A 26,626-nucleotide genomic window follows, 5' to 3' on the forward strand; every position below is an offset into this window, starting at 1 on the left:
CAATTGCCGTTAATTATAAAAAATATCGAAATAGATGAGAAAATAATCAATCGTAAGAAAATCATCGTAATACGTAAATTTGCTTTTTTGCAATCCCAATGATCGACAGATAAATACCACTCGACATCACATGATTACATACCACAATGAAGATAAAGCGAGATAGAAGAATAACATCGACAAGATACTTGCCAATTTATGGATTTCTCGAAGACATGTATTGACTTACCTGCTGGGTTAAGACCACCCGTATTCGCCGGTGTGGCGAGACCCCCGAGGCCTAAGGCTGCCAGTCCAGCCAAAGGATTGCTACCCAGTTTGCCCATCTGCAACAACGACGAAGAGATCCATCGTTCAGAAATTGGGGAAGGGGGGGGGGGGTAGGGGTCCGCGGGCGTCGGACAATCACTTGGGGTGTGCTTAAGAGGAGTTTGGGGTTTACGACGACACCGAGAAGTATATCTATGTATGCCTGAAACATGTTCGCCACCTCACGCATCACGCTCGAGGATCTCCGATTGCGAGCAAGAACTCTTAGCTCAGGGGCAGCCTCGCTGAGAGAGAACGTTCGGTTCTATGTGAGAAGGGGGAACGGGGATATCTTCCGCACGCAATCGACGATTCAATTCGACTATCCCGGACTCATCCCCTCGTGACATACACGTGATCAACGCCTCGTCCCGACTTCCTGGGACCGGTCCGACGGCTTCCTCATAACGGGCACTACGATGGCCATTCGAGCGTACCGTTTTCAATTACACTTATCGACCCAGAGCAAAAACTTTAATATAGCAAACAGATAAGGTTTTAACGACGAATATTTTTACTTCTCTTAGGCGGGAAGATTTGATTGATCGTTAAAATTGATCTTGGCGTATGCGCTATCTTTCCATGGTAATAAATTCTTAATCCAATACAGAAACTATCGTAGAATAGAACGAGATTGGAAAAAATAAGAAAACATCCTAGCAACAATCAATATTTAAGAGAAGGTAGTTACTAAGCTTCAGTTCAAACGCTTGTAAGAATTCCGTCGCTCGATTTTCAAGCGTTTTGAAGTCCAGGCCGTGCTGTGACTATACCCGATCTAGTTTGGGAATATCATTTTAAATTTTAGTTTTTTTTTTTACAACAGAATAATTCGTCGAAGATTCCCTCCATCCCGCTTCTGACGTCACAACGTATACGGAAATTGAAGTGAGTAGAACCACCGTCTACCAGTCGCCGTCTTAAGCAGTCTACATTCCACGCATTGATCGCAGAAACAAAATCTCGCATGCCTCCGAAATGCATTAAATTGATAAAGAGTGATATATCCCGTTGCTCTGGGAGGATAAACGGCACGCGGAACGGCCGCCGATAAGATAAACTGTCGCGTTGCGTTACTTCGAAAATCGTGGCAGAAATTACTTAGGAATAGCTTGATGAGGAAGGGGCGCACAGAAAGAGAGAGCGAATGAGCACGGAGAGAAGAAGGATGTGTGTATCCTTGTACTCTCGTGATACCGTTAAATCACGCGAAATGTAACGCAGCAATTCTCTTCGCATCTACCGTTTCCACATTACAATTACAAATACTTACATGAAGTTTAGCATCATTTTACTTGCATCGAAAAAGATTTTATCGCATTTCATCAAGTATAATCCACTACGACCCTATTAACGACATGTTGCAGTTACTATTAAAATATAATGTAATTAAGAAATAACTAAATATTCTAACTTTAGTCGTAAATTACTTTGAGTGACTGCAATAATTATTTAGTGAGCATTAAAACGAGCTAATCGTTTGAAGCAAATACAAAATGTTTGAAGAAAAATTGTATCTAATTACTAATAATGATATATTCTATCTTCATTTTTAAAAAGGATGAAATGAAAGGTAGACGGAAAGGATGGGATGTACGTATGTATGTCGTGTCCTTAACGAATGATAATACTTCATTCCCTATATCACTGTTGTTATCTAAACTAACTTATGTGCAAAGTTTCTAAGCGCTGTTGCACTGTATGAAATATATCTTAATTTTAATATAGGTATACAAGATGATATATATATATATATATATATATATATATATATATATATATAAAGCATCATTAATACAACATATTATCTGAAAAATTTTGTATATCCACATATTCTACGTATTATATATACATATATAATACACAAAATTTTTGTAAATATAACTGAAGAATATTCTATATCCGCTGAGTTATTTAATCGCATATATTTTCAATAACTGGAAATTTAAGAAAAGAGGCTACTGTGTGTGTATGTGTGCGCGCGCGCGCGCGTGTGTGTGTGGATCGTCTACGGTCGATAAATTATCTGAAAAGTATTAAAGGTCTATTCACGAATATGTAAACGCCTCCTCTCGTAGACGAACCGTCCCGACGTGATCTCTAATGTGTTTAAATGGTGGAAAGGTAATGTACAGGGCAGCCCACCCTTACACGAACTCGTCGCTGACTCTTAGCTAAAAGAGTGCCGGAAGCCATGCTGTTCTAAACAGAATGCCAAGAGGACAATGAGCAACTCAGGATGGAGGAGGAGAAACGAACAAAACGTAGCGCGACAAGAACGATATTAAATGTGTGTACATGTATTTATGCCCGCGTGTGTACGAAAAGTATCTTATCTTTTTTATTTCTCGCGAAGTTGAAGTTGAACAAAGGTCTACAAATTTAATATAAATAAATGCAATTGGTTGCTATGTTGAATAGGTCGGTATGTTATAAATAATTTATTTTACTCAGTAGTTAAAAGAAAATATTTTTCAAAGGCATTTTTTATTTTAATTGAAACACTCGAAATAAAAATATTTTACCTAAATAATATAGCATGTTAAATTTAAATTTCATATATTACTATTTTTATTGTTTATTTTATTGTCTAAATATTTGATAAAATTGTGATACGTACATCATAGTATAAAAAATGATGTTTAACCTTTTCTACAATTTTAGTTATCTGCAGAAAGTTCGTAATCTGAATAAGTCTTGTAAATCATTTTAGATCTGTTAAAGGCAAAAAAAATCTTTTAAATGTGATTCACAATATAAAGTATATAATTAAATTAAAATTCCACAAAAACTCAACAAAAAGATGGACAATTGTGTTCAATATAAGAAGCGAGAAATAAATATTTAGAAACAATTACGCGAGAACTAGATTAGAATCTTGAATACGTTTTTTCCTATGATCTCGAGTCTTAAAGGAAGTTTGGTTGTGACTGGATAAGGAAGTTACTTTTGAGGAGAGCAGGGAATTATTTCTTATGTGAGACCGTATAAAGATAAACAGAAACAAAAACACAAAATCGGACAGTATATCAAAAGAAGAAGCGAAGTAGTAACCGTGTACTGTAAGCCGTAAGAGAGTTCATCAAGCAGACTGAGAAAGTATTAAAGATGGGATCGTGAAAGTAGATATAAAGCGCAATAGTAATAATATATCTAGGTAATCTACCTCTTTTCGTGCCACGCATGCATGTCCTTGTTCGTTTGTGATTTTGTCGTAATTAATTATTTCATCGCTTCTACCGCTTCAACCCCACCCTTTCAGCCACGTCTCTCGAAGTTAACGGGCAATAAGAGAGATCAAACAGGATGAAAGGAAGAAAAAAAAAAAGAAAAAAAAGAAAAAAAGAAAGAACAAAACCAAGGAAAAAATAAAAGAATTGGTCAAGCCGCAATATATCTGTGGATAATAGGACGTATTATGGTATAGACACGTTCCTCCTTATCGCGCATCTCGTGTTCGTTCGTTTCGTTTCCGGGTAGCAAATCGGACTCGAGGAAGTCGGGCTCCGTGTCGGACGTCGGTCGTTGAAGAGCGCACAGAAAGAGAAGATAGGACAGAAAGTGAGACACGACGACACGCCATCCTGATAATGCTTTATGAAAACATTTGGTCGATCTCGAAAGTTTCGTCGCGCAGAAGATTCGATTAAATATTACAAATTTTCTATTTAAAAAAGTACTTCACGGAAAATAAACACATTTCAATGTAAATCAATGAATTGGAATACCTACATAGAAAGCGAGTAATTTTACGTAAAATTTAATTTACGTTCACATTTTCAAAGCGTATGAAATTTATCAGAATTATTTAATCATCATAAAAGACAGAAGATTGAAACCAGATCCGACAATCTGATATTCTGATATTGATAACCAAATGTGAAGACACAAAACAACCTTTTTACTAAATTAAATTACCAACTGACAATGAGTTATACCATATACATATAAATATAATGTAAAAAAAAAACGTAGCAAAGAGTAAACTGTCGTAATTAAAAGAATGATATGGCGCGTACTCGACCAATGAAATTTCCTATCGCGTCACGAGAACGATCCGATTGATCATACGGGCATTTATCAGGGTGACGTTTCATGGCATCTGCCGATCGATCGGCCGGATGAGTGGATTTTCAAAGCACTACCATAGTAGCCCGGAATTAGAGCGTCGGCTATTTGGTGATTTTGGCCTCCTCATTGATCGCAAGCCGTTCGTGGAGACTTGTAGCGGTAACATCTGGGACCTTCTATACGTCTCTCTCTCTCACTCTCTCCCTGACCGAATCCAACGACAAGCCATGACGAATCCATTGTGCGACCCGTGAGCAAGCATTCATGCTAAGCAGGCCCGATCGTTCAGCGCGAGGCTCAGAACAAATCCCCATTTCGCCTCCAAGTTCCTTCCGAGAGAGCGCACAAATTGCCGCTCTCGGACGATGATCGTATCGAGAAAACTGGGCTATTTATCTGCTCGATGCAGTATGTCTGTGCCGAATATATATTATAGAGACCGATTAACTCTATGTGTGAATATCCTGTATTTTTCTCATCTAAAAATAGATGTAAACGATAGGAGAAAAAAGTAAGATTATATATAAAAGAATAAAAACAGCTAATTGGTAGTTCAATACGATCATCAATGGAACCATATAAATGCAGTAGCTAAATGCACGACCAAAATCTTCAGATACCAAGTTGTAGATGAATACTTTAAACTTGAGATCTTGCATCGCCAATAAAAAAGTCGCGAACCAGTGAATTGCTAATATCAAAATAAAGTAAAAAGATATTAATCTCAACAAAATTGGAACTGAATTGACAAGAATCAAACTAGATATATCGTGTGTAAATATAATAATTAAAATCAAACATACTAACACAGGTTTTGTTAATTCAACCTGGTATCGGAACTCATATTACGTCGTACAATTGCACATTTTTAACATAGCATGCATCTTAAAATTTCTCTATGCACTGTGAGAGACGGCAAGCAATTTTTAAGGTGATCAACCCACTACCAAACGCAAGCTTACGAAAGGGAGACACGTGTACACAGGTTCAGGTCGAGCTTGTTAGAAGCGTCAGTGAACGTCTATCTAGGACTTAGAAAAAAAGTAACCCAGAGAGAAAAGCATGCACGTAACAGCACGTGCGGATCACATATAAAGCAAAGCTAGCACAAGTCTCGCGTGACTTCGCTGATATCGTAAAATCACCAAAAGATATTTGTTCATTCTAAAAATGTAAAAGAAGGCAAACTTTCTTCTGAATCACTATTATTAAAATGTGATTCATAGAAATGTTCTCTTTTCAATAAATAAAAAAAAGATCGTAAACATATCGTACTTTTGATATGAGAAACCTTCCAACAGCAACTAACAATAAGTGGCAAAGTAAATTCTAGTCGCGTTGTAAGTTACTATTAAATATAATTACAGCATGCCTTATTTCGTTCCACCATGTTATGTCTAATCAGATGTTGCTACAGTCGAAGTCACGCGACTAGAAAACATAAGGGTTTTGAAGGTATGTACGGTCAGAGCTAATAGTGCATCAGGATCCTTTCGATCGCATCTTCACGCAATCGAAGCCAACTTGCAGAATATGCGACACGAATATTCCTGGACAGAAAGCTCAAGACCGTACGGGGATATCGAGCAGAAAGCCAAGGTATTGATGCATATACGCGGAGGGAGACAGAGGACAGTAAAGAGTTTCAAGAGGGAGAGGAGACCAAGTGACCTAGATAATAATGAAATATATTGATAAATATATTATAAGCTTCCACGGCATTTGACGAAAATTGAAATAATCTCGAATCCAGAGTCACATTGAAATCAGTATATATTGTTTACCGTTGTTCAGTGACCAGCGCTATCTAAACCATGTATTAGCTTCGAATGTAATACATAATGTACCTCGAATTATTGTCCAAAATGTTCCATCACTGAATCTTAAATCGACTTACAATGTTCATGCTCACTACAGCCAATACATATTCAGTACATTTATTTTAATAAAACTAACTAAGCCACAGGAAAGATCAAGACTTCCACGTTAATCTATAAATTTCTCACAATTACCGCGCTCTTTCGCCTTTATAACGAAAGCCACAGTGTTTAATCGCTGTTGCAACAAGCGAGTAACTGCACGCTTGACCATTCGTTTATCTATAAAACTTTCTACCCTCCCGATTGCGCATTAACTTAACCGCAAATTAATCCCACTAATACCATGAACAAGCGTAGATTCGTTGCGCAAGTGATTTCTCTTTCTCAACTACTATGTAGAAAAACATAATAAATGCAAATATTGAAACATATTGTAAACGAATAAGAAATATCAACTTAACTGCGATAATATTGGCCTTTCAGATGTCTCTACGTTCATATTTTCAGTTAGAATTATCTAGTTTTCTAAAGAAACAAATTACTGTGTTTTTCCGTAAGCCATCTCTGTCTCTTTTTTCGCGATTATTCCAACTTTGAATCATCTACCGAGGTTGCCAGTAAAGTTGAAATTTTGCTGGATATATTAAGGATTATGTACAGTGAAAAGACATTGAACCGGGAGGGTGTATCAATTTTTTGGACAAGTGGAACGGAAATCCATCGTATGTATATTGTTACCCTGGTGATAGCCAGGTTGGTGATCGAGAATAGGGTATGGGAGAGGGTGGAGCACGAAAAACAAAAGACTTACGGCGTCTGCCACGAGGTGTGCGGGCGGGAGGGCTGCCTGCAAGTGTCCACTCTTCAGCAGGGGGTCGGCGAGGCCTGCCACGCTGGCGTGTAAGGGGCTCGGGTGGAGAGGATGATGGGGGGTCGTAAGATGGGCCGTGGATAGGAGCGGGTGCCCGTGAGAAGCGGCGAAGGCCGAGGAGGGGTGGGCCGCGAAGGGCGAGGTCGTCAAAGTTTGGGTATTCAGCGAGGGCGGGGTGTGCCCGGCAACGGGCGCGGGCAATGGTAATACTGTACTTACGTCCGAGTGGGCGGGCACCGCGTAATTACCCTGGATGGTGTAGGCTTGCCCACCAGCCAGGATCACTGGCCCACCGACTTGGGGTTTGGGGCGATAAGGGATCGTGGCACCTTTGGGAGGGGACTGAAACAGAAAGAAACACACACACGAGTGCGAATACACCGATCGAGCCGTTACATTTGGTATAGCATCCGCGATATCATAAAAAAAAGATGGCCCTTTTATCCTATTAAAGTCCAAAAATAATGACTCAGTCCACGAGAGAGTCGCTTCATGACCGAAAACTTCAGCAGCGAGAGATACATACACCGCGTCGCTCTGAAGAAATTTATAAATGGAAGAAAAAAAAAATAATTAAAATTGTTATTAATACTCATTTACTCTGGACTTTAGTAGGTTAATCTCATTTATCATAATTCAGTAAAATTGTTTGAACGTGTGCAATCATTCTTTTAAGATTAAATCAATATAGTACGAAATATCGCATTTAAGTTTTGAATGTTGGTGTAGTTACTATTTGTCAGCAGATCAATAACTATAAACGTTTCTATAGACATGTACTTAATGGAATCAATGGCACGCTCATGAATGATTACGATTACGTAAGTTGCTTTCGGCTATATAGTTTTTCCGGACGACAATTTCTATAAAGTCAAGTATCAAAGGGCGAACTAGAAACAAAGAGACGTAGATCGACCGTCGCGAGGTCGCAAAACAATGGTACGTACCTCTAGCATAACGCAGCAGATATGATATATGCATTGCGTGATCGCCTCGCTGGTACCGGATATGGTTACTGCACGTTCCGTCGAATTAGGCAGCATCTCAGAAGCGACTTGGATAGAGGCGCCAGTAACCTCCCGAATTTCTTTGATCTTGGAACCACCCTTGCCGATCAGGGAGCCGCATTGCGAAGCGGGAACGATCAGTCTGAGTGTGATGGGCGGCCTCGATACACCACCACCGCCTCCGGCACCGCCACCCTGAATGTCGTGGAACTGGGAGCACCACTCCTCAAACTTCTTGCATATCAGCGTGAACGCCTTGAAGATCGAGTTCGTCGGCCCGGTGACAGTCACTATCCGTTCCGGGCAGGAACCATCGGAGATATTGATTTTCGCGCCGGACTACGTTAAGTGAACGGAAAAAAGTATTACCGATCATGGGTCTTCGTATATATGTATATAGATATATATATATATATATATATATATATATATATATATATATATATTATATATATACAATTATTTTCAGCTTCCAATATTCGATAATCAATGCCGGCTATTCTGAGAGGTCAAGTTAGTGTGTATTAGTGAAATAATGATTAAAGTAGAAAACAAACTTAAGAGAAAGACATGTAAATGTAATCTGTCCTTGACAGCTGAACCAATCGTAAAGCACTAATAATAATTTACATGCTTTCACGTAGAATATCATCTTGTGATACGTGATGCGATTACACGTAACTCTTTTTTTATTGTCAAAAACTTAGGTGTATTTCGCAATAGGAATTGATACTTACTTCTTCACGGAACCTCTTGACGATCTCTCCTTTTTTCCCGATAATGCTACCGACTTCCTGCAATAAAATAAGAATATTACGTTAGTTTACGTGTCTTTAAGATCTTAGTACACACTAAACTCGATAACACAAACGCACGTACGCATAATTACTTAATGCCCTGAATAATGCAGAATTGTTACTATAACTCTGTCGATGAAATAAAAATACGTTATAGCGCGATATTGTGATATTAGTTATTTATTATAACGTAAAAACATGATTGGTACAATACAATTGTATATCGGTTATCAATCGATAATGATAATCATAGAACATATTTTGAACGCGTTTGTCAACAGATATTTAATGCACAATTTTACTAAATATATTGATATCATCACATTTTGTGATTACATCAGTACGTTATGCATAAAAGGAAGTAACTGCGAGATATATGACAAAATTGGCACGCAAGCCTATAATTAGTAGTACGCATAAGTAGCTGATGTCCACTCAGACTTCGCGTCTACCCTGATACCGTCTGACCTCGGACGTCACTGTTACTTCCGTAGCAACCACAGCGCGGGTATATTCCTGCGCTCTCTCTAAACTTAGATGATGTCTCCCGGACGAAATGCCAACGTTCCTAACGACGTTAACAAGTTTCGCATATCTCGCGCTATCGGTTTATCGTCCCCTGGTTTAAGAGGATCAAAATTTCATGTATTGAAACAGGCTCGCATGCTACCTCGGCACATCTTATCCCCGTGAACGGAATCGCGTGCCAGTGTTCGTGCACCAGCGCGAAGTCGCAAACTTGTGAATACGGGCCGCGACGCTGACCCTAATTAGGGTTTATACACTTTCATAGTTCCGCCGTTCGTTCCGCGCGAGCGGTAAACAAATCAACGACGGCGACAGTCGTGAATTCCTATTGACGTGCCCAAGGTAGCGCGATCGGACAAGCGTCATCGCCGACGAATTAGATGCACGCCGAAGCAAATATAGCCGGAACAAGAAGACAGCGAGACGATGAGGGAAGAGGGCTTGGCGACGCGCCAGACACGAGGGTCAGGCGACGATCGGCGAAATCCGTGAGATTGCAAGTCCTCGAGAGAGAAAGAGAGATCAGATTGTGTCGAGCCGCGTTATCAACCTAGGACAGTACGTCATGGCGGCTCCTACACGGACGTCGTTTCCGAGAGCTATGTATAGCCACGACGCTATACCGGTCAATAGTTTCAGCGCAGCCTACTTTTATGAAATAAGATTAAAAGTTTTCCGATATTGTCCTACTTCTGTAAATATACCGTATCGCCATGAGAGGTGGAATAAAGCGCAGAAGATATAGAGTGAATAATATAGAGTGGCATATGGAATTAAACAAAATTCAGCTTTATGTCAAGTCTTATACGACGTCTTGAACGCTAATTTCGATTCGAGAAGTGCCAGCGAAACACTAAGTATATAGTTCTAACTATATAGTAAACGACAAGTGACAGCGACAGAAAGTCTTTTCGAGCTACGCGTTTGTCACAAGGATTAAAGTCTACTTTACTGAAGTCTGCTTTGAGGAAACAAAGACGGTGTAGCAAAAATTAGACTCTCGAGTTGCTCTATGATTGCAGACTGGAATGATTCCTGAAGGCTCGCAAGTATGACCGGTTGGCCGATGGCCCTGGCCGGCGTCCAAACCCCGCTGGAGTCCAGAGATTCGCCAAAAAGTCCAAAACAGAATACACTGGCAGCGAAAAAAGCAAGAAGAGGCAAGCGCGTCCTTTTTCCCCCTTGGGGTGTTTGGAGATCATTAATCGTCATCTCTCTCACAAAACTATTGAATTCAACCGGCGGAGCTGGATGGAGAAATTAGTGCTACGTAGCCGGGACAGAAAGAAAATATTTAGATAACACAGGTACGAGTCGGCTCAATAGATAAGCTTGGACCCTAGCCAAATATTTACGTCATAATGATATCGCAAGATCGGAGACGCGGTAGCGGCCATGACATTGTTCAACAATACAATACGGGAACGATATCGTTTAATGGCGGAAACTAAAATGGACTCTTGCTGCTGTTCATCGAGAAATTGGTAGAAGATAAAGATAAAATTGCGATTGCAATTTTTGAGCCATATTTATAACGCTTCATTCTACTGGCGGGATAGTTAAAGACTAGATGAAAAAGTATTTCTCGTAAAAGTTAGCAAATTTATTTGGCTGAATTATTTTACTGACGTATATTGATTTATGGATATCGTATACTTATGGGGATAAGTCACCGGGACCGTGCCATCGGAAGGATAATGGAATCATGATAATCCGCGATGCACCGGCCGATTGGCTTTTGGCCCTGGCCGGTGTCCAGTCTGCCCCAGAAGATCACGGTGCGTGCTCCACCGGCAGACATAATGCCTCTCCGGCCAAAAATGCGGCTAGACGTATTTATTTCGCGCGAAGGAGGCTGCTCGACTATCCATTTACCCGTTTGCAGAGCTCCCAAAGCGAGTTTTGCAACACGCGCGACCACGGCATTGGCGAGCTGAGTAAAGAGGCACATAATTAATAAACGTCCGTGAGATCAGCGTGTCCGCCACGTCCGAATTGTAACGTTAACGCGACGATCCGAAGACGTTCTTTATTGTTTGATTTATTGTATTGAAGCTATTGTTATCAAGATGTGATAATATATTACGGCTGCATTCAGAGAGCGCGCTATTAACGTTATTGCATCATTCTATCTTTATCGCTCATTAGATGCAAGACAAGGATGGAATAACCAAATAGCGCTAATAGCGCGCTCCTCGAATGCAGCCTAAGAGAGAAGAACAAAAAAAATTAATTACTTGGAATGATCTGCCAAAAGGCGCGACATAAAATATATATACAATTAAATTACAAAAGCGCTAGATGAATCTTAAATGTTTAGTTTACAATGTTCTGTTAAAATAATAACAAATGTTATCAATTAACGAAGAAAAATAGTCACGTGAGATGTCCGTAACCTTATAATTGGATTAGTCTCGTAATAAATGTACGCGTAATTAGGTAAGAGGTATTACTTTCCGTCATTAATCTTCAAACGCGAGTTGATTTTTATCCTGCTGTAACTAAATGCAGACACCTCGGAAAAAAAAAAAAACACGTTGACGAGGGGACGAACCCCTAAATACGCCATGACGTAGTCGACGTATCATCGTCGAGACGTAAAAATGTGGGTATAATAAGATTTGCCACGGCAATATTTTTTTGAACCGAGGACACAGTGGTTCATTTAAAAGAGAGAATCAGATTCAGCTGAAGGCTGACAGAATGTCGGGAAACTCTCTAAAGAGATCGAGAGAGCTCGAGGAAGATGTATCACTGGATGAGAGATTGAACCTCAGGCGCGGCTTTAGGCGGCTGAGTATCGTTCAAACATGCAGGAATATGCAATAATTTCTATGTCGCACTTTAGCACGAACTTGTACGCGCTCACGTGTGTGTGTGTGCGTGCGGCGTAAACTATTCTCTTAATACTTCTTAGCTCTTTCTCTCTTGTCAAAATTCCTTTCCATAATTCAGTTTAATTACTCCCGAACGTCACCGTCTTAAAAAAATTCCAATGCTCTAAGTGCCGTGTTATCACAAATCTCGCGTACAATCCGATTGGATTAAATAAAATCTATTTAGTCTCGAGCTGTTGGAAAATCGCTGAATTTAGCAGCTGTGTCCACCGCACTAATACCCAAAGAGCATTAACAGCAAATTGTAAAACTTGGCAGATGTACGATCGCCGGCGAAAAGATCTACGCATCGAAAGGGACATCGGCGTCTAGCTATATAGGCGCGATTAATTACCGAGACGGCGGACATTAATTACTCGTGCTACGATGGTATTGCACCTCGTGCACGATAATTAATTACAAGCAGAAACGTTTGTAGGTGACGTGTTCCTAGAACGAGGATAGACACCGAGTACAGGTGAAATAACTTTGACACTTGTCCCGTGAAAGGCCAGCGCTCCGTAGAGCGATTTTTCTGCAGAAATTCCGTCTCGTGATAATCTCGTAGATGACGTAATTAATATACGCATCGAATTACATTTCACGGAAAACTTTCACTTTCGAGCCACAGAGGGTGAACTTTTCTGAAATAATTAAGCTCTCCATAGAAACTCCCTCTTTTTAGAATACCTATATTTTTTAACGTAAATTAGCTCGTAAAATTCTCAATTAAAAAATATGTATGTTAATTAACGAATTATTAGTAATCATTGACTGTAATCATGAGTTTTTCCGGAAGAGATCGATTTCACGGACCGAGGATTAACGGCTCGTAATAGGACAAGACCGCTAACAAATCGAATCTTTCACCGAAAATGACTGACAATGAAATTTCAGACAAAGGTATCCATAACGTGTGCCAGTTCTGCAAATGTCTGCAAAGGGAAGACGTAATATGCAGGGCAAAGAGTTGAGGCGCATAACGAAAATTGCTTTCGCCGATGACCACGGGTGCTCCTCTGCCGCTTGTCATCGCAGAGCTGAAACGTACGTTCGTGTAATTGCTCTCTGCTTCATTCCCGCGCACAAACTTTTCAATGGTTGTCCCTTTTCCCGGTCTTTCAGCCCACCAATCGAAACTCCGCATGAGAATCTCTCTTTGAATATTCTTGTAAGAATCAAAGAATTATATCAAAAACGACCTTACAGATCTCCCAATATAAGTTCAATAGTCACGCGTTCAATGAACAGACGACGTTTCCTATCGCCAAAGAGTCGATTCTTCCTAACCATTTGCAATGAACGTTGTACATACGTCTTTATCGCAGCGAAGATTACTTTCAAATTTATTGGTCAAGGATGCGGTAGTCATGCAACTCTCCACGTCGCAAATTCGATTGCTGCGTAATACCTAGTGAACCTCGATGCAACATAAATCTGATTTGAGGCGCTCAATACCGCAAGGCACGCAATACTGCCTTGCGAAAAATGATATCGACAATTGGGGTAAATGCTGATTTCTCATCGTTTTGCATAGACAGAAATTCCTATCTCGTCAGAGAGCCGGCTGATAGAAAATCTGTATATAAGTTACCCTGTGCGACACCCTGTGCACGAAGATCGCAACGTAGTTTACGCGAAAAACAACAACCTCGGATTCTTGGCATTGCGTCAAACGTTCGTACGCTTCAGGCCACATTGTATGCCTCATGCGCGGTCAAACGTGATTCCGATGAGCATCGCCGATGATGCGCTCTACTCTAAGGGACTGCAGTATGTTCAATTCACTTTTCAGTGGAAAAGATCGCGCAAACGTAAAACGTAACGACAAATAACCTTTAAGACATCTCGATAGCGGGCATTATCTCAGCCAGCCCACACGATTAATTCTTACGTGCTTTATCGCAAGTGAAACTTATTTCCTGCAGATGAAACTGATAATGACTTTGATATAACAAAGAACGCTAATAACGTCGTAACTCCGGAATCTTATCTCTTCCGCGCGTTCCCGTTCTTCGCGTATCGATTCAAATCTGCGTTGTCGAACGGTGTCGATTCGTAGAAATCAATTTAAAAAAAAGTTGGTGGAGACTAGATGATGCGCTATTCTAGTTGCCTCTATGTAGGTATGCGCGAATAGATGTCAGGCTGATGTAAAATAAGCTCGGCTTTCCTATTCTGATGAGAAGAATTATGTTACGTGCCAGAACTGCGCTCTCTCTGTGACCAGCCACAATGTGTCGAAAGGCGCGGTCCGGCCTCTCGTAAATAATTCGCAGTAATTGTCAAAAAGAGAACACTGTAAGTGACAGTGAGGACCGCGAGTGACGCGTCTGAGATTTATCATCGCCACGCAAGCTAAGCAATTGTCTCTTACTTGGGATTCCGGCAAATACGCGTTATCGCGGTTATCCAGAGTGTGACGACCGACGGCGAGTGCTTAGATATTTTCACGATCGCCGCGTTAAAACGCGAGCGCATGAAATACAATCAATCCGAAACATATCAATACGCGCCGACACGTATTGCCAAAAATAACTTTAGCATGCCTTCAATATATATATATATATATATTTTTTTTTTACCGATACTCGCAAATCGTCAAAAATCATGCGCTCAGAAATGGAATACGAACGATAAATGTGATTTATTCTCCGAGTCAACGCGCCTCTACAAACGGATATCACTTGATATCCAGTGGGAGGTTGTTTGATACCACGAGATTTTGAACGCACACGCGCGCACCAACGTACACATATGCGCGCACATGCACGAGTTTTCCGCCCTCGATAATGCATTATCTTATTACTGTTGCTTCTCCAATTTCATAGCATAACGAGACACGCGAGTAATAATCTCAAATGTATAAAAAAAGTTATGTTCATATATCTATATTCAGGTCACCGAACGAATGCAAAATAACGTGAAAATTATTGAAAAATGTGTATGTAAAAAGGCATTGAAACTCGTAATATAAAAATGTGCGTATTAAGATAGACATTAAATTCCTTGTGCAATTTCCTATAAAATGCTTAACGCTCTGCACTTTGGATTAGTCGAGAAAAAAAAGAGGCAGAATGCATGCGGAATAAACCAAATGAGTGACGCTAAAACGCGCGATAAACATGCCCGGCGATTCGGAACGCCGGTTTAAAACTCCGATTAAACTTGCGTACTCGATTAAATAAGCTCGATGAAATTATTTTGCGCCGAGATATAACGGGTAGCTTACTTTGCCCTGCATAATCAGGCGGATGGTCAGGGTGACCGAGGGATCATCGTTCAACACCGGCTTGTTGTCCATGCCGTCCATTGCGTGATTGCGGATCTTGTGGCTTCGATTGGAGACCTTCTCGACGTTCGCGGAGGGGAAGGACGCGGAGGAGGGCAAGGAGGACAGGGGAGAGGTTAGGCGAGTGATTTTGATCGGGGGAGTCTCGGGGGACGTGCTCCTCAAGCGCTCCCAGGTAGTCTCGGTCCTCGTACTGAAATCAGAGAAACATCTGGGTTACGAAACCATTTTTATATTGTAGAACATGCTTTTAAATTTCGGCAGGAAGGATCTTTTTGTTTTAATCGACACCCTTTGTGTTTTGAAGAGATACGAGATGTTATTCGGAACGTCGTACAGTCGCGCATTTTATCATTGTAAATTATTATTACTTATTCGTTCATTATTAAATTATCCGCTATTCGTTATTCACCCTTTTACCGTCGGACTACAGAATGCCGTCAACCTCCTTTTCAATCACAATCACGATACACGTATAATATCGATCATGATTGAATGCTGCATGCATAAACCGATGATGAAATTTGTACGTTTGATTTATGCGACACGAGAGATTATCGTGGTGGACGTTATTTATCGGGGCGTTGAATTCACATGCATAGAAATAAGTGGTTTGAAGTGAACTCCAGGATTAGCATAACAATAGTGCGCGGCCGAGGAGCGGCGATTCCGGGAATGCGATATACCACTGTATTAACTTATTGTTGGTGAGTCCGTGCAATGTGAGATTTATGGAACTCTATATATACTAATAAGTCCATATAACATAATCAAATAGTTTTATACGCAAAACTCCGCATTCCTCATGCTTTATTATTTTATTATTTTATTCATCAAATGAAGCTATTAATAAACCTATCGGACTCATTTTGACCTCATTTCAAAATGTTCAACCCTTTACACGTATTCAATATTGTGAAATATAAAGATAAAAAGCTGTAACGTTCGCTCAACATTTCCTTTCCGCAAATATAAAATATGGCGTCATTCGTAACGCTTGTGTGCAGAATCGAGCGAAACAAAACATCACGTTCGCAGTTCACGGTCAATCTCGTTTTGGCGCGATGCACTTTCACTCGTCGAATCGGCCAACGAAAATAAAGTTTATTGTCACAAAAGAAAGAAAGAAGGAACGCTCGACGATTCTTCACGGAGCTCACCGCGCGGCGCGCGGGCACTCGATCTTTATAGTGGCGAGCATTAAGTACGGAAAAAATGCGAAAATTTTCAAGATATTACACAAAAGCGTACATATATTTACAATAGAAATTATTTTCTAATTAATCCCATGTCGAGAATATAAAATGCCGTTTACGAGGAAGCTGGTTAAATGAGAAGAAATACAAGTTTTGTAAGAATTTCAATTCCTTACACATATCACGATGATGAAATAACACGGAAATAATACATTTGAGGAATAACGCGGTTGTAAGGGACAAAAGCTGTTCGCGGATGATCGATCAGCGCATTCCGCGGCATTATTTTTCAGCCAGCTATAACGTTAATTACAACTACTGCCGGTTGTTAAGCCGATCGATAGGCCGCTGGAAACTTGGCCGAGGAGAAGTTCTCCCGAGATATTCCGTTCCCTCTCTAAAGGAAGGAGACGTAACACCGCGCCCCTTCGTACCCCTTCTCTTCAATGAGAGGGGCCCGACGGCCCGTACGAGCGCGCGGCGCGAGACAGGTTTGCTCGGTCGGTCCGTTACGAGCTACGCAGAACGCGTTTCTGGTTGTGCACATTTATTTCTCGCACGCACGTACGCACGCACGCGCGAGAACCGGAGACTCACCGCTAAGAAAATTATTAGCGGCAAAAATCTGTCGTTACCGATCGATGAAGAGCAGCGAAGAGGCTCAAAGTCGTATAAAGTTTACAATTTCTGATGATCGCTTCGAGCAAATAAGACTCGTATAATGATCTCCGGACTTTTAAACCAATTACGTTCTCCTACAATAGAAACTTATATATTTGAGACGTCTTTCGCAAGATACTCCTGAAATAAAAAATTGCGCGTAACGCGGATCTTGAACCCCCCGCGCGTGCATTGATTCTACGTGACTCGAGTGTTTGCGGACTGACGGGTTTATATATAAAGTACGGTACAAAGGATGGAGGACTTATAACATCGCGGATGGAAAGCCGCGACGTGTTTTCTAGGCTGCGTACGTTTATCGCGTTTCACGGACAGCTTTGTGCAAAAGTTTACTTGGTCACTTCGGTCCCAGGCGGAAGTTTCCAAGCGAGTCGTCGCGTCGCACGGAAACTTGCGACTCTCCTATATTAGTTTTGCATCCACAAGTGCGACGAGATTTCCTGCGTTTTTCGACCCACGTACGTTCGTTACAATCCTGTGTATCCTAAAAAGGCGCTTGTCGCAGGAAAAAGCTCCTTTATCTCTCCATTTATTTCACGGTCCTTAATTTTTCGCCCTCCGCCAATGCAATCGTCATTAGATTTTTCACGCGAGACACGTGTAACTCAATAATTTACGTCAGAATATATTGTTGACGTACGTAGGGATTAAGCGTGTCGGGGGCGGGCGCGGTGTAGGAAATGCAAGAACGTTGTATCGAGCGCCGAGAGAGATGCAAGGGCACTTTAGGAAACAGTATATTATCCTTCGTTATAATATATCTCTCTATAATCGGCCACGCAGGCGACTCGCCGTCCGTCGTCTCGCTCTACTGCGGCTCGCGATGCACGTGGACGGTTGACGTTAGTGCGATCCGCGTTCCGTTATGCGTGCGTTTAACATAAGTGAAGTTTTAATGACGTTTCGCCAAAAGGCCAATCACACACGGGAGTGGAAATGATTGTTGTTACCCGGCGCGCGCTTTCTTCTCCCGCAATTTATCGGGATCTCCGGGGTCCACGGGTCGTTGCACGTACACGTGCGAAATGGGCGGATCCAGAGATCTATCCGCAATTTACTTAATCTTATAAAATGTCCCGTTTATAAATGTTGCCAGTTTATAAGTCTCCCTTTCAGATTCGTCGCGACGTCTCCACTCGTGCAAACGAGACAAAGTAAAATCAAGTGAAATTTTTCACGAAATCGTCGCGAAACTTTTCGTCGATTTTTCACTCTCAAGCGACGCACGTCTTTACGCGATGCGAATAAAAATATTAATAAATCGAGATCGACAATGGAAAGCTCGCGAGATGAGACGCATATGTAATTGACCGACCGACAGCGACATGGAAGCGTCAGCGCAAAATTTTCCCGCGAAGCTATACGATTCCTGAGAGAGATAGACGAATTTTTATGTAACTCGTAAACCGGTTTTTAAATTATCATAAAGAGTTTCCTGTCATAAAACCGCGCATTTCTCGTTAATCCACAAAATAAGGGATTTAAACCCGATTTATCTAATCTTCAGTTCTTAGTATAAATACACGAATAGATTCTCGCATTTTTAAACCAGCTCCTAGGTTTCCAACTTTAAGGACTGGGCGCGCAAACAGATATTTTACGTCGAAATAAATTTGAACCTAGCAGAGCAAAAGTGATGACTTTTCGGTTTAAATCGCGTGATACCGGCTTGCAATCGGGCCGCGTGCAGTCACGAAGGGTCTCGAAAAAGCAGGATTAAATCCCTGAACACATATATTGTAGCTAAATATTGTCACTCGATGCAGCACGAAATTCGAACCTTCGAAACTCCCACGTATCGTTCGTGTTTTAAAAATATAACGTGCACCGGCAATATTGAGAGCCTTCCTTTTTCTCGCGCTTTGACGCGAGATCCAGCTCCAGACGTGCTTCGAAAAACCGACGAGTGTCAGAAGATAAACGTCGACGTTGTCCGTCCAACTGTCAACACGAACTGATAATCATTCACAGTCGATTTGCCTCGAATACAAAATTTTCATGTCAAATATATCTTGTTTGTATACCTAAACAAGTATCGAACGTGTGAGAAAATAGTCATTCGTCATATCGGGAAAAAAAAAAGAGGAAATATTTCAGCACGAAACGAAATACGGAATACATAAATATACACGTTCCACGATATTTCCCTTTGCCTCTAACATTTTTCTAGATGTACGCTCTCGTACGTGTTTAAAATATGAAACACCTTGTACATTTCGGTCCTTAGAATATATGCAATCTACTAATGTAAATACAGAATTAAAAGTGCCTTTATATGTAAAGTTGCACGCATATCGGAGCATATTCGAAGCGCGTGCTTCCTATCCAAATATTCGCGCATTGCGACTGTTACGTATTCGAGAAACATTGTTACATTAATTATATTGTTATTGTTACTCATCAAATATCGATATGACAAACTACGAAATATCGCTTCCACCTGCTTTAACAGTACGTGGCAGTTGGCACAAATATTTAGATAGAAAGCACCCCGATACGCATACAAATTCATACGTTAAGGTCTTTATGAATTTTCCGAGTGCAATATAATCGCGTCACTCTTGAAAATCGTCGACGTCACGAGGATAGGAGTAGCGGTTGTCGTAAATATCGACGGCCATTTCCTTTCGCGTCGCAGTCTAACGAATACATGTCGATAAGTATCTTACGCGCTTATCGGCGTCCAAAGTCCTTCGTAACCGTCTGGTCGCGCGGGAGGGCATTAGTCCCTTTTCGACGTCGCGGATTGCGGATCGCGAATCCGGAACGCGACGGTGACGTCGCCAAACGCGAGCGACTTTTCCTCCGGGGATCGGACGTGCGACGTGCGGATAAAACACGCGGCATTGTGTTCGCATGCCGCGCCGCGCCGCGCCGGGGAGAGTGTATCGAGCGCGAGGAAAAAGGCACGCAGACGGTAGAACGCAGATGCATGCGAGAGTCGTCGACCAGAAGCGGTACAGTCGCGGCAGAAAGCTAAAGGCCTGGGACAGCCCGTTTCATCTCGTCTTCTCCTTCTCCTCCTAGGATCATGCCCGACGGCTGCGGGCCTCCGGTCGCATCGACTAATCCCGTTCGACTTCTCCCTCTCTCTCTCTCTCTCTCTCTCTCTTTCCGCTCTTGACTTTCAAAGGGAGATACGTAACGTGTCTCAAACTTCCGGAATCCGATTCGACGAGAGAGAAATCGAACAACGACAACTAAACGGAAATCGAGGCGCCGCGCCGTGGCCGTCGCGTCGGCATTACGGCCGTGCTCTCTCGGATTTAAATCGGAATACGCGGATCGTTGATGCACCGGTCACACATTTCGAGGCGTCGTTTTAATTCGTCTCGTTCGCCGTCTACATTACAGATGGTGTAGTCGCGAAAATTATAATCACTAACCACGAGAAGGTTGGGTTAGCCGAAACGCGCGATGCGGTCCGGCAGGTGCTGGTTCAACGTCGACGTTGGACAACCACATCTCCCCCCTCCTTCCCGCCACGCCGGACGCATAGGATACGGCACGGTACGACGCGACGCGACTGCGACGCAGCGCGGGGATCGAGATTACGAGACGAGAGTGACGAGACACGGGACGACGGGTGCCGCCGGCGTGGGACACGTAATCCGGATCGTCGGCGCGGCCGAATGGCCGAATGCACCTAGGGCTTCAACCGGGAGCCGATCGTTCGACCTGGCCGGACTATAGCGGCGCCCGCCGTTCCCGTCGCCTCGTATCGACTCGCTCGGCCAACGACTGCGTGCGCCCTGAGAGAAACTAAACCCGTCACTCGCGCGACGTACGAGAGAGCACGAGACGGAGCTACGCACGCCGCGGCCGCGTCGCGACGCTCACCGACGCGAAAAGCTCGTTGAAAATTATCTTTGTTCGGCGGCTCGCGTGGCGCGTGCCAGGCCGGGCCGGCAAGAGCGTCGCCGTCGCCTTCAATCCGACGCCATGCGAGAAGACCGAGAGCGAGAGAAAGAGAGGGAAAAAGAGGGAGATCGAGCGAACGTGGCAGTTGGAATTTTTCCGACAATGACGGAGTCTCTGTCTCTCTTTACAATATATCCGCGCGTCTTTCCTTTCTTTTCTCTTTCTACGAACACGTTTGATCCTTTCGTTTTTCGTCACGGTCCTCGAGATTCAGCTCGTAAGATCGCGTATGTCCGCGTCGCGGCTAACATCAGAGTCGGGAGGACACGCCGGCATGTCCGGTATGATGGCGCACGGAATAGCTCTCCGCTCTCCGCTCTCCGTCGCCGAGAGCGTCCTCCTCCTCCTCCTCCTCCTCCTCCTCCTCCTCATCGCCGTCGTCGTCGTCGTCGTCGTCGTCGTCGTTGCCGTCGTCAACGTTCCCGTCGTCGCTAGCGACCGTCGCTCGGTCGCCCTGTTCTTCGATCGGGGGCGCGGGGCGCGGTCGTGTAACGCGCGGGGGAGGGCAACGAGAATTATTCCTAACAATTTACCTAAAATGCACACTATTCAGTCATCAGGGGGGAAGGACGGGCGGCCTCCTCATCGATGCAGATGCACACTGCACTCGGCACGCGGAAGCGCGGGGAAGAGGGGTGCGGCGAAGAGAGGAAGAGAAAAAACACTACACTACGCGGCACTGCGAAACTGGCACCACCTCGGCGGAACGCGGTCTTCGTTCTTTCTGCCTCCGGCCAGCCCACCGCTCGCTTCCGACGATGCGCAGCGCTACCGTGCGTCGCGTCGCGCGTCTCTCGCGTCTACGCCGTGCGCGCCGGTGGCGCCGCCGCACCGCGCGCGCGCGCGCGCGCGCTCTCGACAACTCTTGCGCACGCCGGCTGCGCCGGCATCCCGAGCGGCGGGACGTTCGAACGTTCGAACGGCGCGTGTTACGGTTTCGAGTGTTTCGAGTTTCGATTCGCGGGAACGAGGACCGAAAACGTTCGACGGTGATAGAAATATCGCGCGCTCTTCCCCTTGTAGACTATTTCGAGTGTACGTTGAAAGGGAACACGCGTGTTTGTGAGATTGAGAAACGAATATGATTTGTCTTGGACGATCTCCGAGGAGAACATATACGTCTGTTCTTCTGAACTTGTTTTTGAACGTGTGATATTTAAGTACTAGTAGGGGGGATTTAAGTGTACGTAAGATCAAATAGTCATCAGAATATGTCACTGCCTTTTATATGTATAAGATCAACTCTCTTAATGGGGATATCTGGTATTCGTTTATAGCGCATTGTAAAAGGATACAAAAGAACTATTAAAATCTTATTTCCAACTTTTTACAAGCGTTCGAATGTTTTGAAAAGACTTCTTCCACAGGTCTTCCCGCAAAATTCAACATTGCACGTAACGATGACTCACCGTATAGTACGTTGCATGTAGTTAAAAAGTTTGAGAGATAATAGAAGCAATAGCATACCGTATTCCGTTATTAAAAGCGTAAAAATATGTTTACACGTAATATTTTAACACAAACTCTACCTTGTTCCGTACTAAAATCTACGTATCGCATTCGTGTCCGGCGTTTCACGTAACATCTAATAATGGATTATCTCGCGTGCTCCAAACACGTCGGTCAAACGCATTGTGCGCCGCTAATTGTTTCGTATGCCCACGCCACGTTGCCCGCGAATGGATCTAACTGACGTCCAACGAAAACTCGCGTACCACGTTTTCCAACTCGTTCTCTCTGGTAATTCAACTTTCCTCCGGACTTGAAGGACGGTCGGTTAAATAGGTCGTTCGCCGAAGGCGTAAAAGTGAATGTTATCGAATCAAACTTAATAATGAAAGGGAGAATAAATCAAAGAACGACACATCAACCGAAACAGTGCGTATAATCTCGGTACGAGTGAACAGATTCTTTTCTTTTTATTTTTTATTGTTGGCAAACCGTGTCAAGTGTTTTCCATGAAGATAAACACGCGGTAATGTTTCCAAAATACAAAAACAAAATTCTTCCTACATTGGCCACGAGCATTATTATAGACAAAGCTGTTTGAAGCGAAACAAAAACGATTCTGGTTTAAATAAATTGTTCCGTTTGAAGCACGGGCAATAACGATGAAAAAAAAAGAAAGATTTTTATTTTAGGTAAAAACGTTTTTTGCTTTTATTTCGGACGAATCGTTTGCACCCCTGCTGCAAGTGAAATGTTTTCGTTACTGGCGAAATCGGTTTTGTGCCTGTGCTCCGCACAAAGCAATTTTACTTAAAACCAAAACCTGATTTTTCTGATTTAGCTTGTTTTGCGCTTAAAGTTTATCGCGCTTAAAAAAGCAGACGTGCGAGTTCTCGGCGCGTCTCGTCCATAAACATGCATGTCGAGAGATCAGGGAAGATGGGGCGCGCGTTTCCATCGCTAATCTAGTTTTGATAACTGAAATTTGCATCGTTTATCTAAGAAGAAAATCTTCCTTTTCATGGGAAACCAGAGACAAGCGTACGGCTTCTCTTACTGTAACGCTTTCGAACACAGCCATTATGATCACAATGGTATGCCACGCCGGGTACTGATGCAACCAGAAATTTAATTATCATTTTAGACGGCGCGGGAAGCAATTATCGGAAATTTAGTTTGCGATCGCGAATAGAATCTTGCTAGAGAACGGCAGTAACCACTATTACTTCAATGTCACTATGAAAGAGCGAGCTCATTAGAATCCCTTTTGCTTCGGTGAACATGCACTCTTTCTATTTCTCCAACGCGAGTCAAATAAAATTCACATAAATGTATGAAAGTTATCTTAAAAACGCCGCGTAATTTTACAGCATTTTACGTGAATTAAAAAGACTTGTCGAAAAAATCGTGATTTATTGCAACAATCTTTAGCATTAAACATCTGTAGCTTGTTATTAATAACTGTATTAATAATTAAGCGATTCAATTGAAAGTCTGATAAAATAATATTTAAAATTAAATAAAGTTTAAATGTAACGCCGAGCGCGCGCGTGCGTGCGTGCGTGTGTGTATGTGTGTGTATTTGCGCATTTTAATTTATTCGCCAAATGGTACGTAGGATGAGAAATGTAAATAGACATGCTATTGTTTGGCTGTCAACGAATTAGATTGCAAATTTTTTAAATTAAATTTTTTAACAAATTGTGTAACGAATATCGATCAATTATTTTTAATAGGTACAGATTGCTGTTTTTTTTCTATTTTTTAATTTTTTAAAAATGTGCTTTTTTTAAGTAAAATTTAAAATTTTCCTTTTGACGCCGCTGAGAAGGGGGGACGTTTGTACACATATATTAAGAGGCGTTATGTGAAACGTTTGCTTTATTCATTTATTGACAAATTTTGAATAAATACGCGCGTTTCTATATTCCCCTCAAATTCCGCACAGAAGTATATATCATAAAAAAATAGCATTCTGTTTTTACTTGATATGAGCGATCAATATTGCACGCTTAATCGAGAACATCCCGTGTGCAAATATTAATAGATATATACAAATAGATATATAAATCAATGCACGCGCGCGCGCGCTATAACAGATGTGTACGAGTGGCGAGTAAAGTAGTATTCAGAACGGTAGAAAGAATTGCTATTGTTAACAATCTGGAGGCCAATTATGGCGTAATCTCGAGTTCTTTGAGTGCGCCGATTCGCACAAAAAGAAAAAAGCTGATAAATCGAAGCAACCGTCTGCATACTTGAACGAAACAGAGAAGAAATAATTACCGAGGCAAGATTGACTACAGTGCACGATTTCGTTTTGTTAATTGGCCAAAGCTAAGGGCATGGCGACGCACTAATGAAGACCCCCATAAGAACATCGTTTGCATCGACAAAGCTCTCTTCGCAAATGTTTACATAATCGGCGGAATAGAGCCACGTAAGCGCCGGCATGAATAATTTATTTTATTACCGGAGGGCGATTCAAAGTAATGCTCGTAAATGTAAGTGCTTCATAAAATCGAAGAAGCAACCCAAGTAACGTCGATGCAGGCGAGATTGATCATGAAAACTGAATCGTTAGATTTGTTCTATTGGATTGTGCCGTCCCAAATCGGTCTTCATTTCAGGTCGATTCGAAGGAGCGGACCAGATCGAGCATTGCAGGAAGGAAGGAAACTGTAAAACGGTTCTTATTTTATTCGAAACCTTTCCTGAAACTGAATGTTAATCGCATACCGTAACAGTTATCATCATATCCAAGCTATTTCAAGCCTGCTATAAAATTCTGAATCAGTCATATCATCGATTATCGAGATTAGATTCTTTTCTTGATTCTATGCTTCGAATATAATTTAGTTTAATTAAGTATGATACATGAAAATGCAGAAATGCTTCAGTAACAATTTATGTATTATCTTCCTTTTCTACATCATTTCCTCTCTCTCTCTCTCTCTCTCCCCTTCCGTGCTCTCACAGTCCCTGCTCCATTACGCAATTAAGCTCCTTAGAGGATTACGGAATAGGATAGGTGACTTGAAGAAACTGGCCAACGTTATAGTGGACACCGTGTTTCTGTCAGGAAAGGTCGTCGTGGAGATGATCAAATGCCTAATATAGTTTTCTACAATCGAGCGAGGGTGTATCGCGCGAGCAACGTCATTGGGTTTCGGGTTTCACTCAAAGAGATTGCGCCGTGCTTCAAGTGCCCATCTAACTAGCATCTCACAGGGAATTTATTTAAAATGAAAACTAAGTTCGAATCGGCACTGCACTGAAAGAAAATTAATCTCATCAGCTTAAATTTGGTACAAATTTCACGCGTTAGTATTCAGGACGAAATTATTATCTCCCACGCTTTGTTCGGCCCATTTCTCTGTCAATAATCTATGTCACTCACAGTAGATCGGGGAATTTTTAACGGAATTTCTCGTAGAAGAAGGTGATCGTCGATGCTTGTAACGTCTCTTGCAAAATATCTCCTGTAATTTGCCTTGCAAAATATTTATACTGAGGATTAGGTGTCAGTGGCAAGCGTTGCAAGAGTTATGAGCGAGATCACGATGCGACGTTAGAGAGTGCGAACGACGCCTTCGGCCTCAGACGAGGCTGAAAGAGACTTTAGGGTTGACAGAAATGAGGCACCGCTCGGTGTCGCGATAAGATCTCGACGTGAACGTGGTACGAGGGTAATTCCCCTTCCGTAAAAATGGAGAAACGCGGTGTCGGGATAAGCTGCACAGTTATTGGAGTTCTTTACGCACGGTTGTTGGAACTAGTATAGATACGACTAGATTGTACCTTAGCA

General features: G+C 42.3%; 1 protein-coding gene across 6 annotated transcripts in view; it reads right to left on the reverse strand.

The window, feature by feature from the left end:
- The window catches only part of Mub (poly(rC)-binding protein mub), a 117,838-nt gene that overhangs the window by 19,683 nt on the left and 71,529 nt on the right, over window positions 1-26,626 (reverse strand). For 2 of the 6 annotated variants that reach the window (XM_071797717.1, XM_071797723.1), the window contains 5 exons: window positions 15,512-15,764; window positions 8,816-8,872; window positions 8,019-8,417; window positions 7,012-7,413; window positions 230-326 (listed from right to left, as the gene is read on the reverse strand). In XM_071797717.1, the coding sequence (XP_071653818.1) occupies window positions 230-326; window positions 7,012-7,413; window positions 8,019-8,417; window positions 8,816-8,872; window positions 15,512-15,592 (1,036 nt within the window). In that variant the 5' untranslated portion in view covers window positions 15,593-15,764. Of the gene's footprint in view, window positions 1-229; window positions 327-7,011; window positions 7,414-8,018; window positions 8,418-8,815; window positions 8,873-15,511; window positions 15,765-20,834; window positions 21,121-21,902; window positions 22,158-26,626 lie in introns of those variants that run through there. The other 4 variants (XM_071797742.1, XM_071797709.1, XM_071797734.1 and 1 more) reach the window with 4 other exon arrangements.

The sequence above is a fragment of the Temnothorax longispinosus genome, chromosome 1 (assembly GCF_030848805.1).
Source record: "Temnothorax longispinosus isolate EJ_2023e chromosome 1, Tlon_JGU_v1, whole genome shotgun sequence".
Taxonomy (NCBI): domain Eukaryota; kingdom Metazoa; phylum Arthropoda; class Insecta; order Hymenoptera; family Formicidae; genus Temnothorax; species Temnothorax longispinosus.